This window comes from Poecilia reticulata, chromosome 2 (genome assembly GCF_904066995.2).
Source record: "Poecilia reticulata chromosome 2, P_reticulata-male-v2, whole genome shotgun sequence".
Classification (NCBI taxonomy): domain Eukaryota; kingdom Metazoa; phylum Chordata; class Actinopteri; order Cyprinodontiformes; family Poeciliidae; genus Poecilia; species Poecilia reticulata.
In genome coordinates, this window is record NC_088831.1 from 26,308,311 (window position 1) to 26,330,296 (window position 21,986).

The 21,986-nt window shown below is 39.4% G+C and overlaps 1 protein-coding gene across 1 annotated transcript; it reads right to left on the reverse strand.

Annotated features, from left to right (window-relative positions):
* Positions 1-497: 497 nt before the first annotated feature.
* inpp4aa (inositol polyphosphate-4-phosphatase type I Aa) lies at positions 498-21,315 on the reverse strand. The gene is made up of 24 exons (XM_008434669.3): positions 21,183-21,315; positions 13,296-13,538; positions 13,170-13,214; positions 12,619-12,737; positions 12,409-12,525; positions 12,230-12,309; positions 12,024-12,141; positions 11,249-11,339; positions 11,010-11,157; positions 10,543-10,673; positions 9,616-9,720; positions 9,406-9,514; positions 9,292-9,309; positions 8,961-9,147; positions 7,454-7,735; positions 7,209-7,356; positions 7,030-7,062; positions 5,927-6,099; positions 5,710-5,833; positions 5,345-5,612; positions 4,677-4,774; positions 4,486-4,598; positions 4,220-4,374; positions 498-4,134 (listed from the first exon to the last, which is right to left on the reverse strand). Exons 2-24 carry the CDS (start codon positions 13,393-13,395, stop codon positions 4,002-4,004), a joined length of 2,895 nt encoding a protein of 964 aa, XP_008432891.2. The 5' UTR covers positions 13,396-13,538; positions 21,183-21,315; the 3' UTR covers positions 498-4,001.
* Positions 21,316-21,986: the final 671 nt, after the last annotated feature.

The window sequence follows — 21,986 nt, forward strand, 5'->3', positions numbered from 1 at the left end:
CAACACAGAGACAGAAAGGACAAACAACCATGCGCACACACCTAGGGACAATTTAGAGAAACCAATTAGCCTGTCAGTCATGTTTTTGGACTATGGGAGGAAGCCAGAGTACCTGGAGAAAACCCACAGATGTGCAGGGAGAACATGTAAACTCCATGCAGGCTGGGAATCAAACCCAGAACCTTCTTGCTGCAAGGCAACAGCTGTACCAACTATACCACTGTGCAGCCCTATCAGAAGGACTCATAACAATAATTTGTATGTTCAAATATCATTTAGATTACATTTCCTTTTTGTCTGTGGAATTGAATCCTAATTTATTTCAGAGCATTTAATAATAATTTAACAAATAGATTTTTCTTGACTTACTGACTCAGTCTTTGCACACAAACACTTTGCACTCTTAAATTTGTTCCACAGCAATGTAAACACAAAAAACCCAGTTTAATTTTTTATTTTTTTGGCAATGGACTTAATTTGAGACACTAACACTCAGCTGGTTTCAACAGTCCTTTATTCATTATTCAGTTTTAACCCATTCCCAGTAGGTAGAGCACTCTGCCATTGTTGTGGGCGTGTACTATTAAAATAAGGTCATATTTTGGTCAGTAACAGGTGAACATACTCTTAAAGGAGAAGAAATAGCTGAAAATACAATCCATCACTCAGAGAAAACATACAATATACTGAAGGCCAGAGCTGATAAATGAAACTGTTACTGGTGTTTGTTGTAACTCAGGCTAATAGTGTTTCCAGGTTTATGGGAAATCTGAAAGGCAAAACAACTGCAACACATTTAAGCTGAATGTGCTGCAGCATACTTAATCTTCATGCAAGTAGAATCCAAAAGCGTAGCATTCATTAAGTTATAATTGAGACGTTGTAATTTGTAAATGTAACAGTTTCGTGAAAGAAAATGTTTGAAAGGTCCCCAGAATATTTGTGTGCTTATTGTCAAAAGTGACAAAAAGTTGTGTTAGAGAAATGAGCACAAACATAAAGCCAATAAATTCTTCAACAGCTTTCATCCTGCAGTGCAGCGAAGGACCAGTGGAAGGTTTCTGAGCTGATACCGAAGCAGATCATCTGCATTGCTGCGTTAATATAAACAACGGAGTGGAACATGTCAGCATCTCTGAATGACAGCGTCTCATCTGATCTGACTCAGTGTTGGGTAAAGTTTTACTTCACACATCTGCTATGAATCCAGTCTACTAGTCAAGTTTTGCTGGTGTGACTTTGAATTTCTGTTGACTGTGAGCAAATAGCGCAAAATGATCAAAAACAGAATGTTCATTTTCTGATTTCCATCTTTTCTGCACCTGTACTCTGTGAATGCTGGTCCTAGATAATGTTTCCTTCAAAAAGGTTAGGAATATGTACTAAGATTTATTAAGTATTAAGAAGTGGATCTACACTGTAGTTTGTATTTAATACATAATATACAGTAAGTGCACCACCAGTCAAACTCTTGCCAGCTGTGACCAAGTAGAAGACAAACTCCAAAAGCACAAAGTTAAAGAGCCAAACAATACAAATAATGGGAATAAAAATGGAAATAAAACCAAACAGCACATCACATTTCTAATACATTGGATCACTTTTAGAAAGTGTTTGGACTTTAATTAGCATGTCAGAGATATGTCTCGTATAGCGATTTAAACAGGAAAACTCACTTCCGAAGCAAAATTTCACTGTAAAGGTGTTGCTAAAAAAGGTCAAATTTGACTGGAAATAAAAAAAAAATGCCTGGATGAAGATATCTAAAAAGATATCTAAATGTGATTGGGATCAATGGAAGAATTGCCTTAGTTAAATTAGACTTTGCCTTCCGGATAAAACATGTCAATTTTCAACGTATTTCAAGTACTGACCGATAAACAGCAATATACCGATATATACCTCCCATACTGTTTGGATGGGAGATCATTCCAATTACGAATCTTAACAAATACGTCAACTCTTTATACTTTTATTTTTCCCCTCTCATACAAAAAGGAAATGAAAGCTACAAAAGGCCTCAAGCAGCTTAGCAATTTTCCAGTTTCCAATATAGAAATGCCTTCTGGACAGGAACCATTCTGATGCTCAGCAAGTTATTTTGACCACATCTAGATGTTCAAATTAACTCAATTGCTGCCGTGTGATTGGCTGGGCCATTATTCACTAATACAGGAAGTGTTATAGCTTCAACATAAAGATGAAAACAAGATGGCTCCAACAAAGCACAACTCTAAATCCACAATTCTACAACTAAATAGAGCCGAGAGAAGGTTTTCATACTGCGACTTTAAAACCTAAGGCATGTCTAAATGTAGAAAACACTTTCAAATAGTAGAGCAGAAGGCAAATGATGAAAAGTTTACATAGTTTAAGAAAATATTACGACTTCTTTCTTGCATAGAAATTAGGATGACCCTTCAGGATGTCCAAACGTTTGCCTTGAGTTCATTTTTGAAGCTTCTAAAAATGCATCAAACTTAATTGAACTTATTTTAAAAAAAATGTCTCTATTAACTTTATGCAGTTTTGGAATTCCTCTCTAAAACAACTCAACTGTGCTCAGTAACAGGTTTTTACTTATGGAGAATCAAGTCAGCAGGCTCTGCGACGAAGTTAAATAACCGATATAATAAGGCTTTTGTTAATGCATGTTGAAAGTAAAAAAAGAACACAAAGTTTGTCTGTTGTTATATCAGCTATTTAGATGACATCCAATAATAACAGTGTTGACAAGGACAAACAGGTGCCATACAGTGCAAAAGTGTTTTCCCCTAACAGATTTATTCTGTTTTTATTAACATCAAAATTAATTGTTGCAGGTAATCAAACAGACTTTAATATCAGACAAATTAAAAACTACAGTTTAAAAAAAAAAAAATAATATTACTAATCAAATAAGGAAAAAAAAGTCAATTTTTATGAAAATCTCTTGTAAACCTAATAAGCGTAATAACCTCTATAACATTTCCATTAAGTGCTAATGAAGCTTTACATTTCTTTGAGAAAAAAAAATCGGCCTGATCTTTTTGGCAGAACTGCTGTAATTCTGCCACATTCAAGGACCTGTTTGAGGTCACACAGCAGTCTGATTTAAGTCTGAACTTGGACTAGACCACTCAAAACCCTTTGTCTGGTGGGGGTGGTTCTCTGTTGTTATATATTTTCTCTGTTGATAATAACTCACATTATGGCTTACCAGTGTCCCAAAACATTAGAAAGAATTTTGTAACCATGTCCATGGTGATAGATGAAAGTTAGTCTATGTCTCATCTGCTCTCGGTTTTCTTTATGCTCTGTTACTTTTGAGATATTTAAGCCTACTTTGTGTTGTCCAGTAGGTTTTTTTTTATTCTACAGGTCAGGCAGGAATCCGGTCTGAGTTTGTCAAGTGAAGCAAAAACAGTTTTAATTTCTTCAAACCCAGTTAATATATGATTTAACAATGGGGTGATTACTTTTTCCCCCAGACAAAGCCATGATATTTGGGCTTGTTTTTCTGAAATATTTAAATTAGACACAAAAATAATGATAATAATAATATAAAAAAATAACAACAAAAAAATAAAATAAAATAAATCCGTGGTTTGTAGTTTTTTCCTGGACTGTAGCCTGTCTCTCATATAAACACATTTTATGTTATTTTTTAGACAGAAAAGATAATATTGTTGATCCAGCATGGCTGCAAACCTCCAGATGCTACAGCCGGTGCAGCCATGATGACACGGCCTACAATGTGACACAGAAAGCCTCACATTAGCTGTGAATTGTGATTCTAGTAGCAAAGCTAAGATGGGGGGAGGAAACATTTTGAAACAAATCTAACAGAACCGGCACTTGGACACTGATTATCCTAACACGGACTAAACACAAAACCAGGGGCGGCTGTGTCAGTTTTTGTTTGATATTGTTGTCTTTTTTTTTTAAACATATATATGTATAATTTTTCAGTCTTTCATATATGTGTTTTTGTTTTTTGGTTCCAACAAATATGAGTCCACTTAGGTCTCAACTTTCCCGTATGTCCCTTCTGGGGGGCGGTACTGTTTGGGGAAGGCCTTGAGCTGAAGAGAGTTGAAGGCATATTTTCGACATCCCACATTCTTCATGGTGTTCTCCCTCCTGCAGCCCTCACTGCGGAGACACAGAAATCATTTTAAGCTATTTGGCAAATAATAACCGAGACATAAGCAAGCGAGAGGAGGCGGGACCGACCGACCTGCGCATGCAATCCAAGGCCTGGTAGAAGACCTGCGGCGCCATGGCGTGCTCCTGCTGCAGGATCTGACATTGCTCCAGGGTCAGGGACATGGCTGTGCGGTCCTTGGCGCTTTTACAGCTGGTGAAGCGGACGCCGTTCAGGCGGCGACATGCCTTTAGGGTGCGAAGAAGCAGATGTGACTCGAAACGTTTTATTTGCTTAGTTAATAATTTTGTGGCAACATTTAGAGGGAAAAAAAAGAAGGAGAAGAAGAAGAAGTCCACCTCGGCTGCCTGCCACAGGATTTCTACGTTTTTGCTTTTCTTGGCGTTCACATTCTGACTCAGCAGCTTGAGGATGTCGGGCAGAGTGGTGGTGCTGCGGGTCCGAGGGAGACCTGAAGAGATGTAAGAGGAATAAGAAATCTAGTGACAAAAATAAAATATATATAAAAGATTATGTGTGTTTGACTCACAGTCTTCTGGAAGGACTTCTTTGAACTGGTCATAATATGAACTGAGGCGAGTCATGTTCTCCATATTGATGACGTCTTGGAGCGACGTGTCTCCAAATCTGCACAGATAGAAATGATAAGTTATTCTACTTTTCTATAGGTTCTCATTCTGTGCTATATTGTTTTTTTTTACTTCCTTTACAATAAACATTTAAAATTTTAAATACTGCTTTCAGATTTTCAGGAACTTTTTTTTGAAAGCAGCAGAAAAACCTACGTGTGTAATTTTTCTCTCCATGCTTTTATTGACTAAGTCATAACATCTGAACAACTCCTTTGTTTAGAGGCGCAGAGAAGTCAGCACAAACCGGCTGAAAAATCAGATCTTTTTCATAATTAGTGAACGTACCAAATGTAAAAGCTACCAGAGTGGCATAACAATAAGATTAATTACCGAGAGAGGGAAAGGGACAAATAGCTTTATATTTTTATAGATTTTTAGCAGACAATCTTTGAGATAACAGACTTTTTCTTCATCCAGGGTGCCAGAGACCAAGATAATGACATGAAACATATTGGGTTGCAAAACGTTGGCAATCTTTTGGCTCTAACATTTAATCAGATTTAGGCTTTTTCAGGATTGTCAATAACAAACCTATAAAATATATTTATCTGTGTCGGCGACTCACTTCTCAGCCAGCGTCTGCTGCTCATTGATGCCCACGTTGAACAGGATGGGCTGCACCCGAAGCAACATCCCGTTCTGGATCTCTCTTGGCAACGTGTCGAACATCACGCCAGGCACGGGAACCCTGACGTTAAACCCAGTCCTGTTCCCCGTGATCACTGGCAGCATGTCGGGGCTGAAACCAGAGGTTGCCTGGGTAACCTTAAAGGTGACATTCCTCAGGTCCATCACGCCAACACTCATGTCCTCCAGCATGGCCAACTCCTCCCCTTTGAGAAACAGGAAGTTGCACAGGACACTTACAGCAGCCATTCATGACATCGCCAGAGCGACTCGTGTGTCTTGACGTGTTTTGTGTGCAGCTACCGTAGGTGCTGAGCAGACTCTCATACTGAACCAGCAAGCCGATGGTGTGCAGCTGCCGCAGGAAGCCCGAGTCGCAGAGACAGTTCCTCAGCTTGAGAACGAAGCCGCAGATCAGCGCCGTCAGCTGCAAACAAACATCTCACATCAGTACATCAATCAGTCAGGTTGCCGTTGTACGTGAGTGTGTGTGGGACTTTGGCTGCAGGAGCTGACAGACCGTCTGGCAGAAAACAACGTCGCGACGATACTGCATAGTGAGGCTCATGGCGATGGTGGGGGCGCTGTCCTGCATCAGCAGAAACACCAAGGCTTTCTTTGCTTTGTCGCTCATCAGAGACACACATTCTGTCAGGGTGGTGAGGAGGGGATACAGCACTTCGTTCCATTCGCCTGAAAGATGCAAACCGGGGAAAAGAACCCTGTGTTGTTATGAGAGCTCCATTTAAACACTGTAGAAACACAAAATCTTACCAAGTAATTTTGGTCTAGTTTCTAGTGCAAATATCTTAGTAGACTAGAAATAAGAGAAAACTAACTTACATATAACTTTTCAGCAGGAAATATGAGCTTGTCTCAAGTCATTAATCCTTAACCCTTTCGTGCATAGTGGTCACTACAGTCGACAGCTATCTTAACACTTCTGTTTCTTGTGGATTTTAATTTTATAAATGCACACATACCAGTGAAGTGGACACTAATGCATCATAAAATACACTATCAACTACTGGCCATCAGCTGCAAGTGCAAGAAAATTTTGGTTAAATCCAATATGGCCGACAGACAAAAACTCAGGAATATCCAGTCCCTTCTTCTACTGTAGGTAAAAAAAAATTCTGACTTCATGTAACAATTTTATTTTTGAAGAAAATTACAACTGATCATCTAGGAAAAAAAATCCTAAAAAACAAAACAAAAAAAAAAATTACAAAAGTTTTTTTTTGCACCTTTTTATGCCTTAATTTTTCTTTACAAACACTTTGGAAAAAAATCCTGACATAAAGAATCACAATTCATGCATGAAAGGGGTAATATGATGTAAAAGTACTTGTTCTGTTGGTACTCGTAACGAGACAATTTTACCATGTAACAAGTGAAATAATCTGCTTTTACTTTTTCCTCAATATTAAAGAATTGCTGACTCAAAACAAGCTCCCATTTCTTGCTTAAAAGCTACTTGAAAGTTAGTTTTGTCTTATTTCCAGAGTACTAGAAACTGGGCCAAAAATACTTGGCAAGATTTTATGTTTTTTACAGTGAAAATATAATGCAGAATATAAACCTGTCAAAAAAACAAACAAACAAATGAAACAAAAAACTCACCTGGAGATTTCTTTTCAACTTCTGGACTGCTTTCTACAAAAAATAAAAGAGTTGCTGGTGAAGGATGTGGCGCTAAATAATTATTTATTTCAGAAGGCTTTTCCCTGAAGCTAAACTTTAGTCTGTTTTTCTTCCACGTGATGCAGGAATCAGGACACAGGGCAGATTCTCTGACTTACCTTTCTTAATGCTACTCGGAACTTCGTTGGCGAGCAGAAAGACGTCCTCAGAGCTGCTGTCGCTCTGGAGTTTGTCCCTCTGCAGCAGCCGGTCCACCGTCTGGATCACACACTCCAGGCTTTTATCGACATTTAACCAAACCTTCTCCTGCACATAAACGCACATCCTGGGTGAAAACCAAGCCAAACAGGCAAATCCTAATTTAAGCTGAAGAAAAAAAGCAGGGAGGTTTGTCTCCACTCACCCACTCTTCCTCATGATAGTCCGAGTGCGTCGAGGCTCGCTTGCTTTTGCTCCCTTCGCTGCCCTCTGGAGGAGCTGCGTGTCTCGACGGAGAAGTGGCTGGGCGGGAAGGTGAGGTGGGGTGGCGAGAGGGGGAACGGGATGGAGAGCGAGAAGAAGGTGAGAGGGAAGAGGAGGAAGGGGACGGGGTACTTTGCTGCGAAAACTGAGGGCGGGCGGCGGCAAGGGCAACGATGGCTGACGACAGCAGCTTGGAGTCGCACACTGTCACCAACTGACGGGTCTGCAATAGGAGGGAAAGAGGTACTGAAGCTCTGCCAAAAGAAAGCTGTTACAAAGAAATATTTGAACTTTGAAATCAATTATGAATGAAGCTAAAGAGAAAAGACAGGATTGCTAAATAAAAATCATTGAGCATGGCACTTAGTTCCTCTTGTTCAATAGTTTGTAGAACCAACTTCTGATGCAGGTATTTTGAGTTAAGTCTCAGTCAGCTTTGCAGATCTAAAGATAAAAATGTTGTCTATTCTTTGCTATCACCTACAAATAATATCTGTGATCAGGTCTAAACTTTGTGCAAACGCTTATATGCTTTTTTTTATCTAAGCAACTACTCTGCAGCACTGCTTGTGTGTTTAGCAGAGTTACAAAATATTCAGGGTAAGGTGCATGTCGCGGTTTTTAAGTCATGGTTTATAATGTTTTTGGTACATTTCAAATAAGAAAAATTAATTTAAAAAAAGTATAATTCTTGTTTTTACTTCGACCAGCAGTACACAAAGAATCAATTTTTTTTCATTTCTAATATTAAATTGATTTTATTATGTTCTAAAAGTAAAAAAAAGTGGAAAGCATAGAACTGGCTGCATGGAGTTTTGTTTGGGCTTTTTTTTCAGGAAATAAAGTGATATAAGCAAACATATCAAAAGCCTGGACAGAATAGACAGAACAAACAACAAAACAGCCTCTTAAAACTGGTCAGCGTTGATGTTGGTAAACTTTTGAATCAGACTGAACCCACATTTGAGAAGACAACATGCTTAAATCATTTTGGAGTTGTTTTGATATCTTTGAAAAACCTATAGTGTCCCAGCTGTACCTGAATGCTGCATGGCATCTGCTGGGGGAATCGACTCAACTTGCATTTCTGTGATGTACTGAGTGTGGGCTGATTGGATGCTACAGGCAGGCAGTCAATTGGATGTCAGCAGCTTTTCCTCCAGTATCAATAATGTTTAAATTCAGCCTGAAATTGTTTCAGGTGAGTAATTAAGTTCATTGCAGAACAAGCTATTATTATTGTTGGGGGAAAAAATGCTTTGGTTCAGCCCACCTTCTCAAAAATTTAAGGTTTTCATCCATAACCTGTCAGTTTTTCTTTTTTTCCCAAGCAGAACATTTTGCAAGATTTTTGACAATCATATACCATTTTCCTTTCCCCATCACATAAATTTGTGACTGCTATAATAAAAATGACAACCTTCCAGCTTCTCTGAGCAATGTCTTACCTTCTCCGTTAGGATGGCCAGAGTTCTCTCCAGAGCGTTGGATGAGCGTTCCTTGGCGGCTCTGGACAGACGTTCGGTGTAGTAACACACCTGCGTCTTCAGAGTGTTGATCTGAGCAATCAGCTCCTTCGCTTTAACGACATCCTGAGGCTGGTAGGTCATTCCTTTCGAGCCGAAGCCAGCAGAGCTTCAGGTGCGTGTCAGATTGGTCCGCGTAACAGGAAAAAAGAGGACAGAGAGAGTAAACAGAGGGAGCAGTGTGGCAAAATCGAGAAAACATTCAAAAACTCTTAGAAGACGGCTTCTTATAACTCTTTACTCTAACCCTTACCTCTCTTCCTCATAAGTGCTGATTGAATAAAGGACAGAAAATCACACAGAAAAACATTCATGAATGAGCGCAAAGAGCAGAGCTGCTGAGCTACTTTGTTTTGATTTCACTCACTGTTTCCTGGCTTCTTCAAGCTTGTGCAGCAGTTTTCTGAGGCCGCAGCCTTTGAAGCCCTGATGATGTGCTGCAGGAGCCCCTATGGTCACGACGTCATACGTCCAATCTGGTGGGAAAGACGCAACAAACACAGACTGTAAAGTGACGGCACTGAATCAAATATATTATCATTAGTCCTGTTTAGGAGAACGACGCACAGCGACTCACCGTAACCCGTCTCTCCCTGAACTCTCATCCGCTGGATGTGCAGGTTGGTGGGAATGAATTCCAACTTCCTCTCCGCTTTTAAGGTGCTGGGCTTAAACGAAGGTCCTGGGAGACAACAGGAGTAAAAGAGAGACACGGATTATTCATATCTTCTTCACAAATATTTTACTCATTTCATAAAAGATCATATATCAAACACTCTTTTTTTAAAATAAAATAAACTATGTATTTCTTACATTTCTGTGTGGGTTCTTTGTCAAAGGGCCAGAAATTATTTTCTACGCCAGATTATTCTGGGAAAGCTTGTAATTGTTCAATATTCTGTACAAAATAACAGAATATGATTAGTCTAATAATCAGTCACTTTGATTTGCTGACCTCTGAACACTTGACCTCCACAGTTGCAGATAGTCACAATATCCTGATTACTAAATAAAATCATAAACCCCCCCATCAGTGTTTGCAGAGGATCTAAGATGTCAACCTGTTTATAAAACTTTCTAATTAGGGGTGTGCTGTGGTGGCGCAGGGGTTAAGCACAACCCACATATGGAGGTCCTAGTCCTTGACGGCACTGTCATAGGTTCAATTCCCAACCTTTGCTGCATGTCTTCCTCCTCTCCCATCACCCACCCTCCTGTCAATTAACCATCAAATAAAGGCCACTAGAGCCAAAAAAAACTTTCTAATTAGAATCATCTGACAGCAAACAAGTCATAATAGAGGAGTGAGAGACCTTCAGGAGTTTTAACTCTTAAAGAGATAAAAGTTTTGGGAGATAAAATGCAGGATGTTTAATGCAGATTGAAATGTTTTTTTTTTAATCTCACATTGTGAAATCATCTGCAGTCTACAATCTAGTCCCAATTTAATATTTCATCGCAGTGTGCAGTGCCTGTGATGCAGAAGTGAGCTTCTGTTTCTGACCTTTGTATTCATGCAGGTCACTTATGGTCTCCTGGTATGTGAGGATGATAGTCTGATACTGAGTGATGATCTGCCTCCTGAGATTCTCCCGACACGGAGCGAGCTCGCCCAGCTCCTCCAGCTCACACACCCTGCAAATCGAACACACACGCCGTCATGGTCAAGACATTCGGCGAAGTCGAAGAATATTTAAGAAGCTGTGTTTGCCGCCGCCGCTGCTGTGTCAGACACCAAACAGACGGCGAGTGTATTTGTTTGTGGTTGCAGCGCAACAACAGAACAAAAACATAAATAAACCCAAGGTTTACAGTGGCCTGCTGTGCACGTCAAACTGTCTCTAAACACAAATCCACAAAAAAATTAAGTCAAAGATTTTAGATTTCAGCCACGTACAATTTAACCACATGATGCATGCAGTGCAGTAACTGAGTTTCTCTTAAGTTCAGGCTGTGGATCCTCAAAGCTACCTCACGGCGTCCTCCTCCAGCAGCAGTTTGACGAACTGTCGAGGAATATGCAAGGAGAGGACGCTTTCAGCCATCTGCTCCAGGACGCGCAGGTGGTTTCCATCCGTGGTTGGGAAACGATACGTCCGTGACATCACACCTCCACAAACTTAAACGCACAGGAGTAGACACGAGAACTCATAAAGTTACCATAACATTTTGCATGGACCCGTGAGCAGAGGGCATTTAAACGCACTCACCTGCCTTTAGCATCGGATCTTTACATAAAGACGAAGACTTGGATTTAATAGCCGTGGATCCGGTCAGGCTTTCATCCACTGGGAGAACCATCTGAAACAGCAAAAACAACGACACGTGAACGAAATCCTCTGACCTTCGTATGTTAACATACAAATTCATTCCTTAATCGTGAAATCAAACATGGTGATCACGACTCCACAAAAATGCAAGTGAATTGGTGGTTTTCCCAATAATTTTCCTGAAACCAGACATTTACACACGCTGAATAGAAAATATGGAGAGGTTTTCTTTCTCACGGTCTGAAGGTAAATCTGAAAAAGCTTTTCTTGTTTTGGCTTTGACCCAAGTCATACATTTTAAAAGGTAATTATCCCTGATACTGACCAAATGTATGCAAACTTTTGAATTCACAGAAAAAAAACAACAACTTCTAAACAAATCTTTGTGCCAACTTTTCTGGCATTTGACATATACAAATAACTTTGGTAATCCTAATTAAGCTAAGACAGGAAAAGTTTGGTTTGATTTAACTAAAAAAAAGTTCAGCAAGTGAGAAAAAAAAAGTGTTTGTGTCTTTATTTGGCGTGTGTGAATATCTGGTTTCAGCTGTATTTTATACCTCAAAACAACAACACAAATAGCATTTGTCTCAAAGACAAGTTCTGCAATGTTGCTTGAAACAGAAAATTAGATTAACCGGCTTCCCTTTCAATCACTTAAATCAAAAACAGAGAAACTGTGGAGAGTTTGAAGAAAAGGATGAGCTTATTTCACCCTTCCATTGACCGTATCCCCCCGCTGTAATCTTGCGACTGGTGCTCTCTGTTCACGCTTCTCCTCTATTTGCCAGGCGATGACTGTGATGTTGCCCACACGTTCATTCTCTGCTGACCTGACACACACACACACCATGACATCACATCAGATCCAACCATAGCTTTGGCATTTTGCATCCACATTGTGATATTCCTCTCTGTCACCTTAGAGTCAAGTGCAGTCTGTGGTGTTTGTCCTGCAGCAGCTCCTTTACAGAAAACATGGACGACCCAAGCATGTACATCTGTATAAAGTCAGAGGATTTAAAGGATTTAATGCAGATAATAGTTGACCATGAAGGATTTACATTTCACTACATTTGTTTTTTTTTTTCAGATATTACCGTGCCCTGTGATCGATCCTTCACGTCATAGACAGAGAGTTTGACCTGAGTTTGCTGGGTGATGAGCGAGTCCTGAAAGAACGCTATGCTGCTCAGGTAGATGGGGTTACTGGTGCCCTAAAGGGGAGACGGTGACGGCGAGAGAGAGATGAGGAGGTGGTAAAAGTCTCACAGAGCTCCCAGCAGTCGGCGCAAACTGTTTCCTTTTACCTCTATGATTTCGGTTTGGGCGTGTTTAGTCCAGAAGGCCTGCGGCGGTGTGGTGCAGCTGACGGCCACAAAGCTGGTTGGCTTGCGGTCCAGAGAGGGCGTGACCAGCTCACTGCAGGCTACAGCAACATGGCAACGCAACAGATTACTAAAAGTGGGATTTAGATGTTTGAGTGACAAATAATCCCTGCGACCAGGGAGTCACAGAACTTCAGAGTTGTTAGTGCTTTATGAGCAGATGTTGTGTAATACTTTTTTACTCTGAGCAGTAACAAGTGTTTCCTGCTGTTCTTTAAACCTGGCAGACAATCACAGCCATGATTCACTGAATTCATTTAGTTTAGAGAAGAGATTAATTTTAAAACTGTCCTGAGTTATTTTGTGCCTTTTGTGTGACTTTCTTACTTCTATATACTTTTTAAGAATATGTTTATGTTTTACATGCTCTAAGGCTTTTACACTATGATTTGGATCTGCATTTTACTTTAATATTTTTCTTGTTCTTTGCACTAAATCTTTTAAATGCTGAAGTCAGATTTTTCTGAACATACCCACACTGAACTCCAGAACCGGTTCATCTGGATCTTGACTGCTGCCTGTGAAGTAGACAAATAAAACAAACATGAGATAAATCTAATTTCTAATGCTGGTTGCCATGGCACCAGTTACTTAGCTACCTGAGAGCGCTAGCCCCATCATCTCCGCTGAGAGATCAAAGGTGTTGGCCCGGTAGACCGACCACGGCCGGTGGCGGGGGCTGCGCTCCTTCCCAGACATGGTGGGCTGGCGTCGGGGCAAACGATGGGTTTCAGCGGAAAGAGCTTGAAGAGAAGAGATTAAAACTGGCCTGTCACGTTGTGCGCAGCTGCCGTTTCTTTGTTGCTCTCCCTTTTATTTTCAGGCGCTTGATTGTGATAAATCTGGAAGACAAAGAGAAAATCGAATTAGAGCGAACACTTTTTTTTCTTTTTTTACGAGAACATTCAGCTGAGGAACAAAAATAACTCCTGCTGTTGATTTGTTTCATTAGGAGAGCAACGAAACCACACCATCAAACCCAAATGTGTCGTAATCAGCACGATGCCTGTTTCCAACTTGAACTAAATTAGTTCTTGGGTTTCGAGGGTGATAACATATGCAGCGAGATGAATCTCGCTGTGAAAAGTGAGACTTTCACCCAGCTGCAGGCTATGAAACTCTGCACACACTGCAGCGGGCTGAATCCACATCTGGCCCTTATGTATGTAGAGTAATGATTCCTTCTGTGTTTTAAAAAAAAATTCTTTTATTGCATTTTGAGTGCTTCAGATTATCAAACAAAGAAGAGTAAATACCAGAACAACAATGTCATTTCTTAAGAAAAAATAGAACCTGCAAAATATGGGAAATATAATCATCTATCAATCTATCTATCTAGTCAAGAAAACCACTGTAGGAGACATAATTCTCATAGAAAAGCTAGTCCAAGAGAGCAGGAAGGCTGAGCAGTGGCTTTGTCAAAGTTTGGACCTAAATCCACGTTGCCTGATAACCTTCTGATGCGATTAAAAGAAAACGCCAATAGTAGACATAGAAGACTCTTTATAGTAGACTCATAGTAGACTCATAGTAGACTCTTTAGTTAGTTGTACTTGATGTGCCACGTTAAATGAAAGCACCGAGTTATTCAAGAACGTGTCTTGTTTTCCACACCACTACACACCATGATGCAGTTCACAAAATGAACACAAAGAGGGATCTATACCACTAACGCTCAGCATCTGGAGAGCTTGAATGCAGCTGAAAAACACAGAAGTTCAAATAAAACAAAAGGACTCAAATCTTTTTTTACTATTACTAACATTCCAAAATCAAATATTTCATATAACAGTTCTTTATGAGTTATCATTCATGCGAAGACCGGAGTCGACTTCCCAAATAACAACCCAGCTTTCAGTAACGTGTGCTGAGTGCTCCGAGAAAACTGCAGCCGATGAAAGAAAGGCTGCGGCACATAAGGTTGCTCATTGGGAGCAGGAAGCTAACGCTGTGCCAAGTGGGCCATAACAGCAGAGTTGGCTCTGAGCTCTTTACTTTTTATCACATTTGGCCACTACCAAAGCAAGCAGCCTTCAGTTTAGCAAATTATTTTCTTACTGAACCAATCAATTCATCTACTTTGTTAAATACACCAAAATAAGTAATGGAGTGTTGTAGTTGAAAAAGGATAAAATGTTTAACATTCCTCATTTTTTAGTCTTACGCTAAATGTTGATGTTTTGTTTGCAGTTAATCTGTCTTCACAAATGGTTGCTCTGTTTGGTCATGTTCAGCCAGTATCTGAATCCAAGCAGATGTCACTGGATGTTTGCGTTCCCATTTACAATGAAATTAAATCTCGTTTGAAACTGTGAAAATGTTGCCCTAAAAATATTGCAAAAAAAATGTCAATCTGCATATTTTAATCTTTCGAAACATTAAAAGTAATTACTGTAATTATGTATAAACTACACAAAAGAACAATGGAATGTAGTATATTTGGCACTATATCCATAACTTTTCAATGTCCATCGGTGAAGCTGATGAAATGTTCTAGTGTGTGTGTGTGTTTTTTTTTTTTCCTAGTGAAAACGTTCATGACTTAGAAATACAAATCGACTCCATCATGCTGAGAGAATTTGCTCTTACAGTTTTGAGGAGTGTTTTATCAGGACCCAGACCGCTCAATGTATTTTTTTTATTTTTGAGTAGTTTTGGTTTCAGCCTCAAGCACAGCAGGTGCAGAGGTGACCAAAACGATAAAGTACAAATTTCTCAATTATGCTGGACTTACAGGGTGTGTTGGTATTAGCACATTGTCGGAGTGAAAAAGGAGTAGAAACCTTGTACAAATTGACAAAAAAAAGAAGCAAATTGTCAACTAGGGTTTATCTGTCCATGTTGACAGATCAACTCTATTTCTGTTTTAACCACGAGCATGAAGTTTCCTTTTTCGATTTTGCTTCTCTAGTTTCTTTTATTGCCTAGTCAGGTGTTAGAGCCCCTTGTTCTCAGGAAACCAAACATTATAAATATAACGCATTTCATCAAAGTTTGGACCTAAATCCACATTGCCTGATAACCTTCTGATGTGATTAAAAGAAAGTTTGAATGACAAACTGTCATTCAATAAAAATAAATCCAAATATAAAATCTATCATGAACTCTATTATAAGAAGAACGTGTTGATTAAATTACTGTACAGAACAATTAAGCATAAAAACTGCGTAAATAAATGAATGGATCATTTATTTATGAAACAGTTTTCACAGACGTGGTCACAAGATGAGATATGAAAAGATTGTAAAAGTATAAATTACAAAACAACACTTAAAGATATAGGGGATTATTTAAGGGCAAACAATAAGAACATGTATAAAAGATAAATCTAAAGATTAATGTCTGACAGAACCGATTAGTTTTCAGCCTAAGACAAAAACACAACAACTGTTCTCTCAGTTCTACTGAAAGATTTACATTAAAGTTCAACATTTGGTTGATAAAATTATGACAACGATAGAAACAGGATTGCTAGATGGATATAAAGAGGTCAGTAATGTGAACATATTTCAGATGGGGCTGTACTTATTGTTTCCCATTTGTTGGAGTTTAGATCAAGATAATTATCAACCTTCTAGTTCTTCACCAGTGAAGTCTTGGGTCAATACTTCTGACCTTTCAAACTGGAGCGGTTTAGAGAGGTGGAATTGAATATTTTTGGCATGAATAGTTGTTTTAGTTGTTATTAAAAGTTGAGTTGACAGAAAATTTCCTTGTAAAATTTGATACAGCAGTGATTCAACTTCTGGTAGAAAGAAATGTCCATGGAGAAACGCTCCATCGTTAAGACGTGAAGAGAAACACGAGCTCAAGAGCTGAGAGAAAATGGAGGAAGGCTGGATTTCAGTTTCACAGAGACAGAATAAAGAGACATTATGCAGACAGATACGACTTAAGAGTAAACCTTGAAAAGGAATCAGCAACAGAAACATCAACACTGCTTGTCAACCTGTTTGCCAAATCCTCCTGTGACTGAAACATCTGAACTCCACTCTACCACGACCTGCAATACATTTAGCAACATTTTTGAAGAGAATATTCAGAAAATTATACTGATAATCTGCACTTACACATTAAATCCAGTGCCAATGCTGTGTCCAATCGAAAAAACAAAGGTAGCGAAAATTATAAACTTCTGCAAACTCAACCATTAAAACATTGAATAAATTATTCAGCATTTAAACTCCTCCTCCTGCTCTCTTTTTGTCTGCCTCTGCATCTGATACAAGTACTAAAAAACTCATCCCTCTCATCAGGTGGTTTCACTATTGCTGAAAAACAACTGAAATAAACTCGACTTTACTTCACTTAAAAGATTAATATTAAGAATAATCTTAACAGAATCTGCTAGGGAAAATAACATTAGAGCAGCAGTGGATCAAGTATTACACCTTGTGGAACCACACATTCTTTTTTTAACATAATAGTAGCAACTCATTTGTACATTAGAAACTTCTTTCATTTACATGGACCTTTAATTAGGGTGGAAACCATCCAACATAACCCTGATTCATTTGGGTCAAACAAAAATGACCCAACTCATCCAAATGTTCCTTTACAGTGTTTGCTCTCTGGACAAATAAGAATAAATAAACATGAAACTCTTTTGAATGTGGCTTTGACTGGTACAGATCTTCAAAATTGTTTTTTTTTTTTTTTTTTTTGTAACTCTCATCTCTGCAATAGAGTTTGTTTCTGTGGCCCACGGTTTCAAATTGTGCACTGAGGTCAAGAAGCAGCGGCACAAAACAACTCCCTGCATCGGCAGCCGTTCAAAGATCTCTGTGTACCTTTAAAAGGGCAATCTCAAAGAAACTGCAAACCGTTGAAAAGGACAGAGCCGGTGGTGTGATGACTAACATGGGCTGCTTCTATTTGAGCTGACAGGAAAATGTTTACGTTTCCTGTGGCACGTCACACTCAGTTAGCATCCCCTCTCTGGTATTTGTGTCCACCCTTCAAATACCCAGCCACCTTTGCTCAGTGTGATAAAGACTTCCTCCTCCCTCTCAGCTCTGATACACGCAAACCAGGATTAAAGCACTTGTGCGTCTGCCACAAGTCTGTTCAGACCCGTTTCTGATTGTCTGTTCGATGCTGTGCGTTCAAGCTTAAAGACCCCGGCAGTGGGGATCTATTTTTAGTCTCGAATCTGTTCTGACGTCACGCAGCACGTGCAGATGAAAACAGCGTTTTTCTCAACGACACACAAGCGATGAGCCGAGTGCTCTTCACCCAAAGCCACACCAGCCGTCCACCCAGCGAGTGTGACGCTCGTTGCCAGTTTGGTTTCTGATTTGGCACTGACATGCGAGACCGAAGCAGATGAGAATTACACCGCGGATGCTGTGGCTCATTAGGCTGTGTGGGAGTCTTTGTCAGTGGGAGACGTCTTTTAACAAGCTGTAGTCTTCACTGCCTTGGGCGCTGTGGGGATCTCTATAGGAAGCAAACGCTGGAACTAATGTAAAGCCACAGGGAAGGATAATCACCCTTTCACTTGTCTCATAGTCATCAGTGGCGTACATACATTCCCTTCACAGAGTTGAGTTTTTCACTTTCATTCATTTTGATTATTGAGAAATTGATCATATTTAACATTGTTTTCTTATTTTTTTGAGAGATACCTGTAACATTTCCAGTCAGAAGCAAACTTATCAGTTTAAAGAAAATAATCTTAGATCTATCTGTCCAGAGTAGGAATGATTTTGCTAGCTGATTTAGAAACATTCATTATTCCACCCAATTCTGTGCAATGTACCAGTATCTCTGGAAGTGAGAGAGGCCCTCAGCATCATGCTACCACCACCATGGCGGGTTTGATCTTGAACTGGTCTAAACCAACATTTATGCTGTCAATAATGCTGACCACAAAATCCTTCTCTGTAAGGCTTTGGCCCATCTTTGTAGGCAGATAAAACTGTTACTCATGATTGAAAGTGTTGATTTTTGAGCCGGTGCTCATTGGACATCTACACCGTTGCTTCTAAATTGAGGCTCGGCGGATGATTTTGATAATTTACGTTCATCTGAGAGCAATCGTTCTGGATACATTTTTCAACTGGATAATAAACTTAGATTGACTAACTTAAAGTTTCTAGAAAAGCTCAGATTATAAAAAAAACTGACAGAAAATTGTTGGACAGTGCCTCCCAGCTGTGTGTATTTCTTGAAGAATTAGGTCAATAATTCAAGTTGTTAAATGACACAATAGTCAAACTACAAACTTTAAAAACTGTTGTTGTAGGACTGCACAATAAACCAATAAGAACATATGTTATGACAGGCACCTCCATAATTCCTCTGACTGAATTTCCAATCATTTCACTGAACTCCAACACAGAAGTGCAAAGCCTTCTGGGGGATGTAGGCAGAGGAAAGTCTTCAGCTGCTCCACCTCTCAAGGCCAGTTAAGCTGGGATGGTGGCATAGTAACTCACTCGCTCTTTGGTTACCTAGCAACAGTTTGGCAGTATTTCAGATATTTAAAACAAAAAACTAGTCAGTTATTGATATCAACTGATATGAAACACTTGTATCACATGTGTCAAACTCAAGGCTCGGGGGCCAAATCTGGCTCACCGCAGCTTTTTATGTGGTCCTCTAGACTCCAAATTACATCAATAAGTCCGCAAAATTCACACAAAATCAACCGATCCCCAAATTTGTTTCTGATTTTACTGCAAATGTTTCTCAAACTTGGCCAAAACCATTGGATTCAAGTGGCTGCTGCCTCAGCTTTACTTGATGTCAAGTGATCCATACGACGATAAAACAAAAAGTCACATTTAGCGTCATGCATTAGCACAACTATCGGTAAAATTCCCTTCAAATATTTCTAAATCAGCACCACAAAATCTGTGATTTTGATTGCAAAAAACTACAAAAACAATCACAAAATTCTGGATGGACTGATCAATGTATTTCATTTTTAGCAAACACTTATTGAACACTGAAACAAACAGTTGTTTACAGATATTTCAACAATTTAACGAGTTTTAGCATTAGATTCTGGCACAACCAGCCCTTTAAGAACATTCAGATTTTTGATACGGCCCAAAATGAAAATGAGTTTGACGCCTCTGGTACGTTTATGCCGTAAATCATTCGACCCTGCAAAAAATATATCAACAAAAGCCAAAAGTCAATTGCATTCATGATGAGCGTAAGTTCTGAGCAGAACTGCGTCAGTAAAAGCAAGGCACAGCTCTAGGTGGTCTTTGGTCCTCCGGGATGGTCTGGAAACAAAAGTGACCCAGTTTGTTGGGCTGCCTGTGCACAGCTGGGCCTCCTGCAGATGCTGTCAGCAGCAGATCCACTGCAGCTCCTCTCTCCCCCAGACCTCCTCCACATCTTTCTGGACCTGTCTCTTCTGCTCCGTCATCATCCCTGTCTTCTCTTCATTTTGGCACCAGCAAACTTCTTTTCCTCTGTCACACTGTGAGCCTGTTTATTTCACTTTATCGACCGAAGGATTCGGTTCGGTGCTGACCAGTGCAACATCTGCGGGCCAGGAGAATCCGATCCAAACAAATGTGTCTCATTAATCACTAAAATTAAACTACCAGAAAGACGAGGAGGCGATGCAAAAGACTTTGCGCCCAGGGAGAGAACAGAAAAGCAAAGAATGCACCTGCAAGAGCCGCTCCCCAGATAACCGAGAACCTCTGGAGACTATTTTAAGTCAAGAATATGCAAGGCTTCACATCTGTTTAATTAGGGTGATTTTGGATTATGTTGCATGATTGCTTGCTACAAATTAAAATCAAATAAAACCAGCATGAAATATACATTTTTTAAAATTAAAATCAGGTGGACAAATATAGATTAAAAACACACAAATTCTTCCTTGAAAGATCTTTGAAAGTAGGAATCTGAATGTAAATATATGTTTAATTTCAGAAAAGAAAACATAAAGTCAACTTGCTGTTCAGATGTATTCCTTTAGCAGCGTTAGAAAGGCCTGCAATGGCGTGACACGTTGCTTCACAAGGCAGCACATAACTCTGCTTTTAAATGAAGGGGGAAATTATATTTCCTTTATAACCACTAATAATTATCACTTTGTCTTGTAAGCCTTTACTTTATTTGCTTAATATGCTGATTGGATGTAAACAGCCTACATAGAAAATCCTCCGGAGTAAATATTTTTTTTTTTATGGCAACATTAACCATTAAATCTAATGTCTACATTTGTTCACGTACAATAACAAACATTGCGTCACAACATCCGCTGATGCTCGTCCGTCCTCTGGCGCTGCTGCCCTGGGCTGCAGGACATCATTCACTCCGATCCTGTTACATTACATTTAAAAACAAACCACCGACGTTTGGACTCCTTGCTATGGCTGTAAACACGTCTCATTGGGATCAGGCTGCGAGCGACGCCGTCGCGTCATGAGATCATCTTTCTCTGAGAACAAACCTCCCAAGCCATAACAGCCAAATCGCGTCAAAAACATGCTCTGAACAGAAATCTGTCATACCTGTAGGAAAGAGGTGAAGGCTTCTCGTCTCGCTGATGCGCATCCTGGTTGCAATGACGATGCCTGCAGTCCAGACTCGCCCTGACTCCCTCTGACACATCCAGACGTAATATCCTTGGTGGAAGCGAGGCTTGCTTCAGCCGCTGGGGGCCGCTGTTGTACCTGTTAGAGGAAACAGACGGAGAGTATGGAAAGCTCATTTGTAACACAATAAAATATGTTGTATATTTGTTTTTATATTTGTTCATTCTTGAAGACGTGATGTTGTTTTTCATATTCGAGTATGTTGCTATGTAGACATATTTCTTACTAAAACAATAATGAATGGAATAAAAGAAAAATAATACTTTTCAGATACAACCCTGTTGTTATAGATTTAAAGTAGTTAAAAAAAGGGGGAATATATGTGACACAGTATATTTAAATGGTGGAAAAACATATTAACTTACTTGAAATAAATTCAGGCATTGATTTGAATATTGATTATACAATAGTCTGGTGAAAAAATACTTTTTAATCACTTTTTTTGCAATCTATTGTGAAATTCTGATTTAAACAGGTGAAATGAGTACTGTCACTGTTTATAGTTGTATTGTTGATTTCTTCTACTTTATTGTCAGATATCCAGAGTGTTCATTCTAGAGGAAAACATTTTTTAGGACATCTGAAACCTGAAACATGTATAAATCTGGGGTGTCAACTATCCTGGAAAGAAGGATGCTTTTTCTATGATAGTTAACACCTGGAAAGTTTTAATAAAAAATTGAAACGAAGCATTTTAGGTTATTGTGAATTAGATTAAAT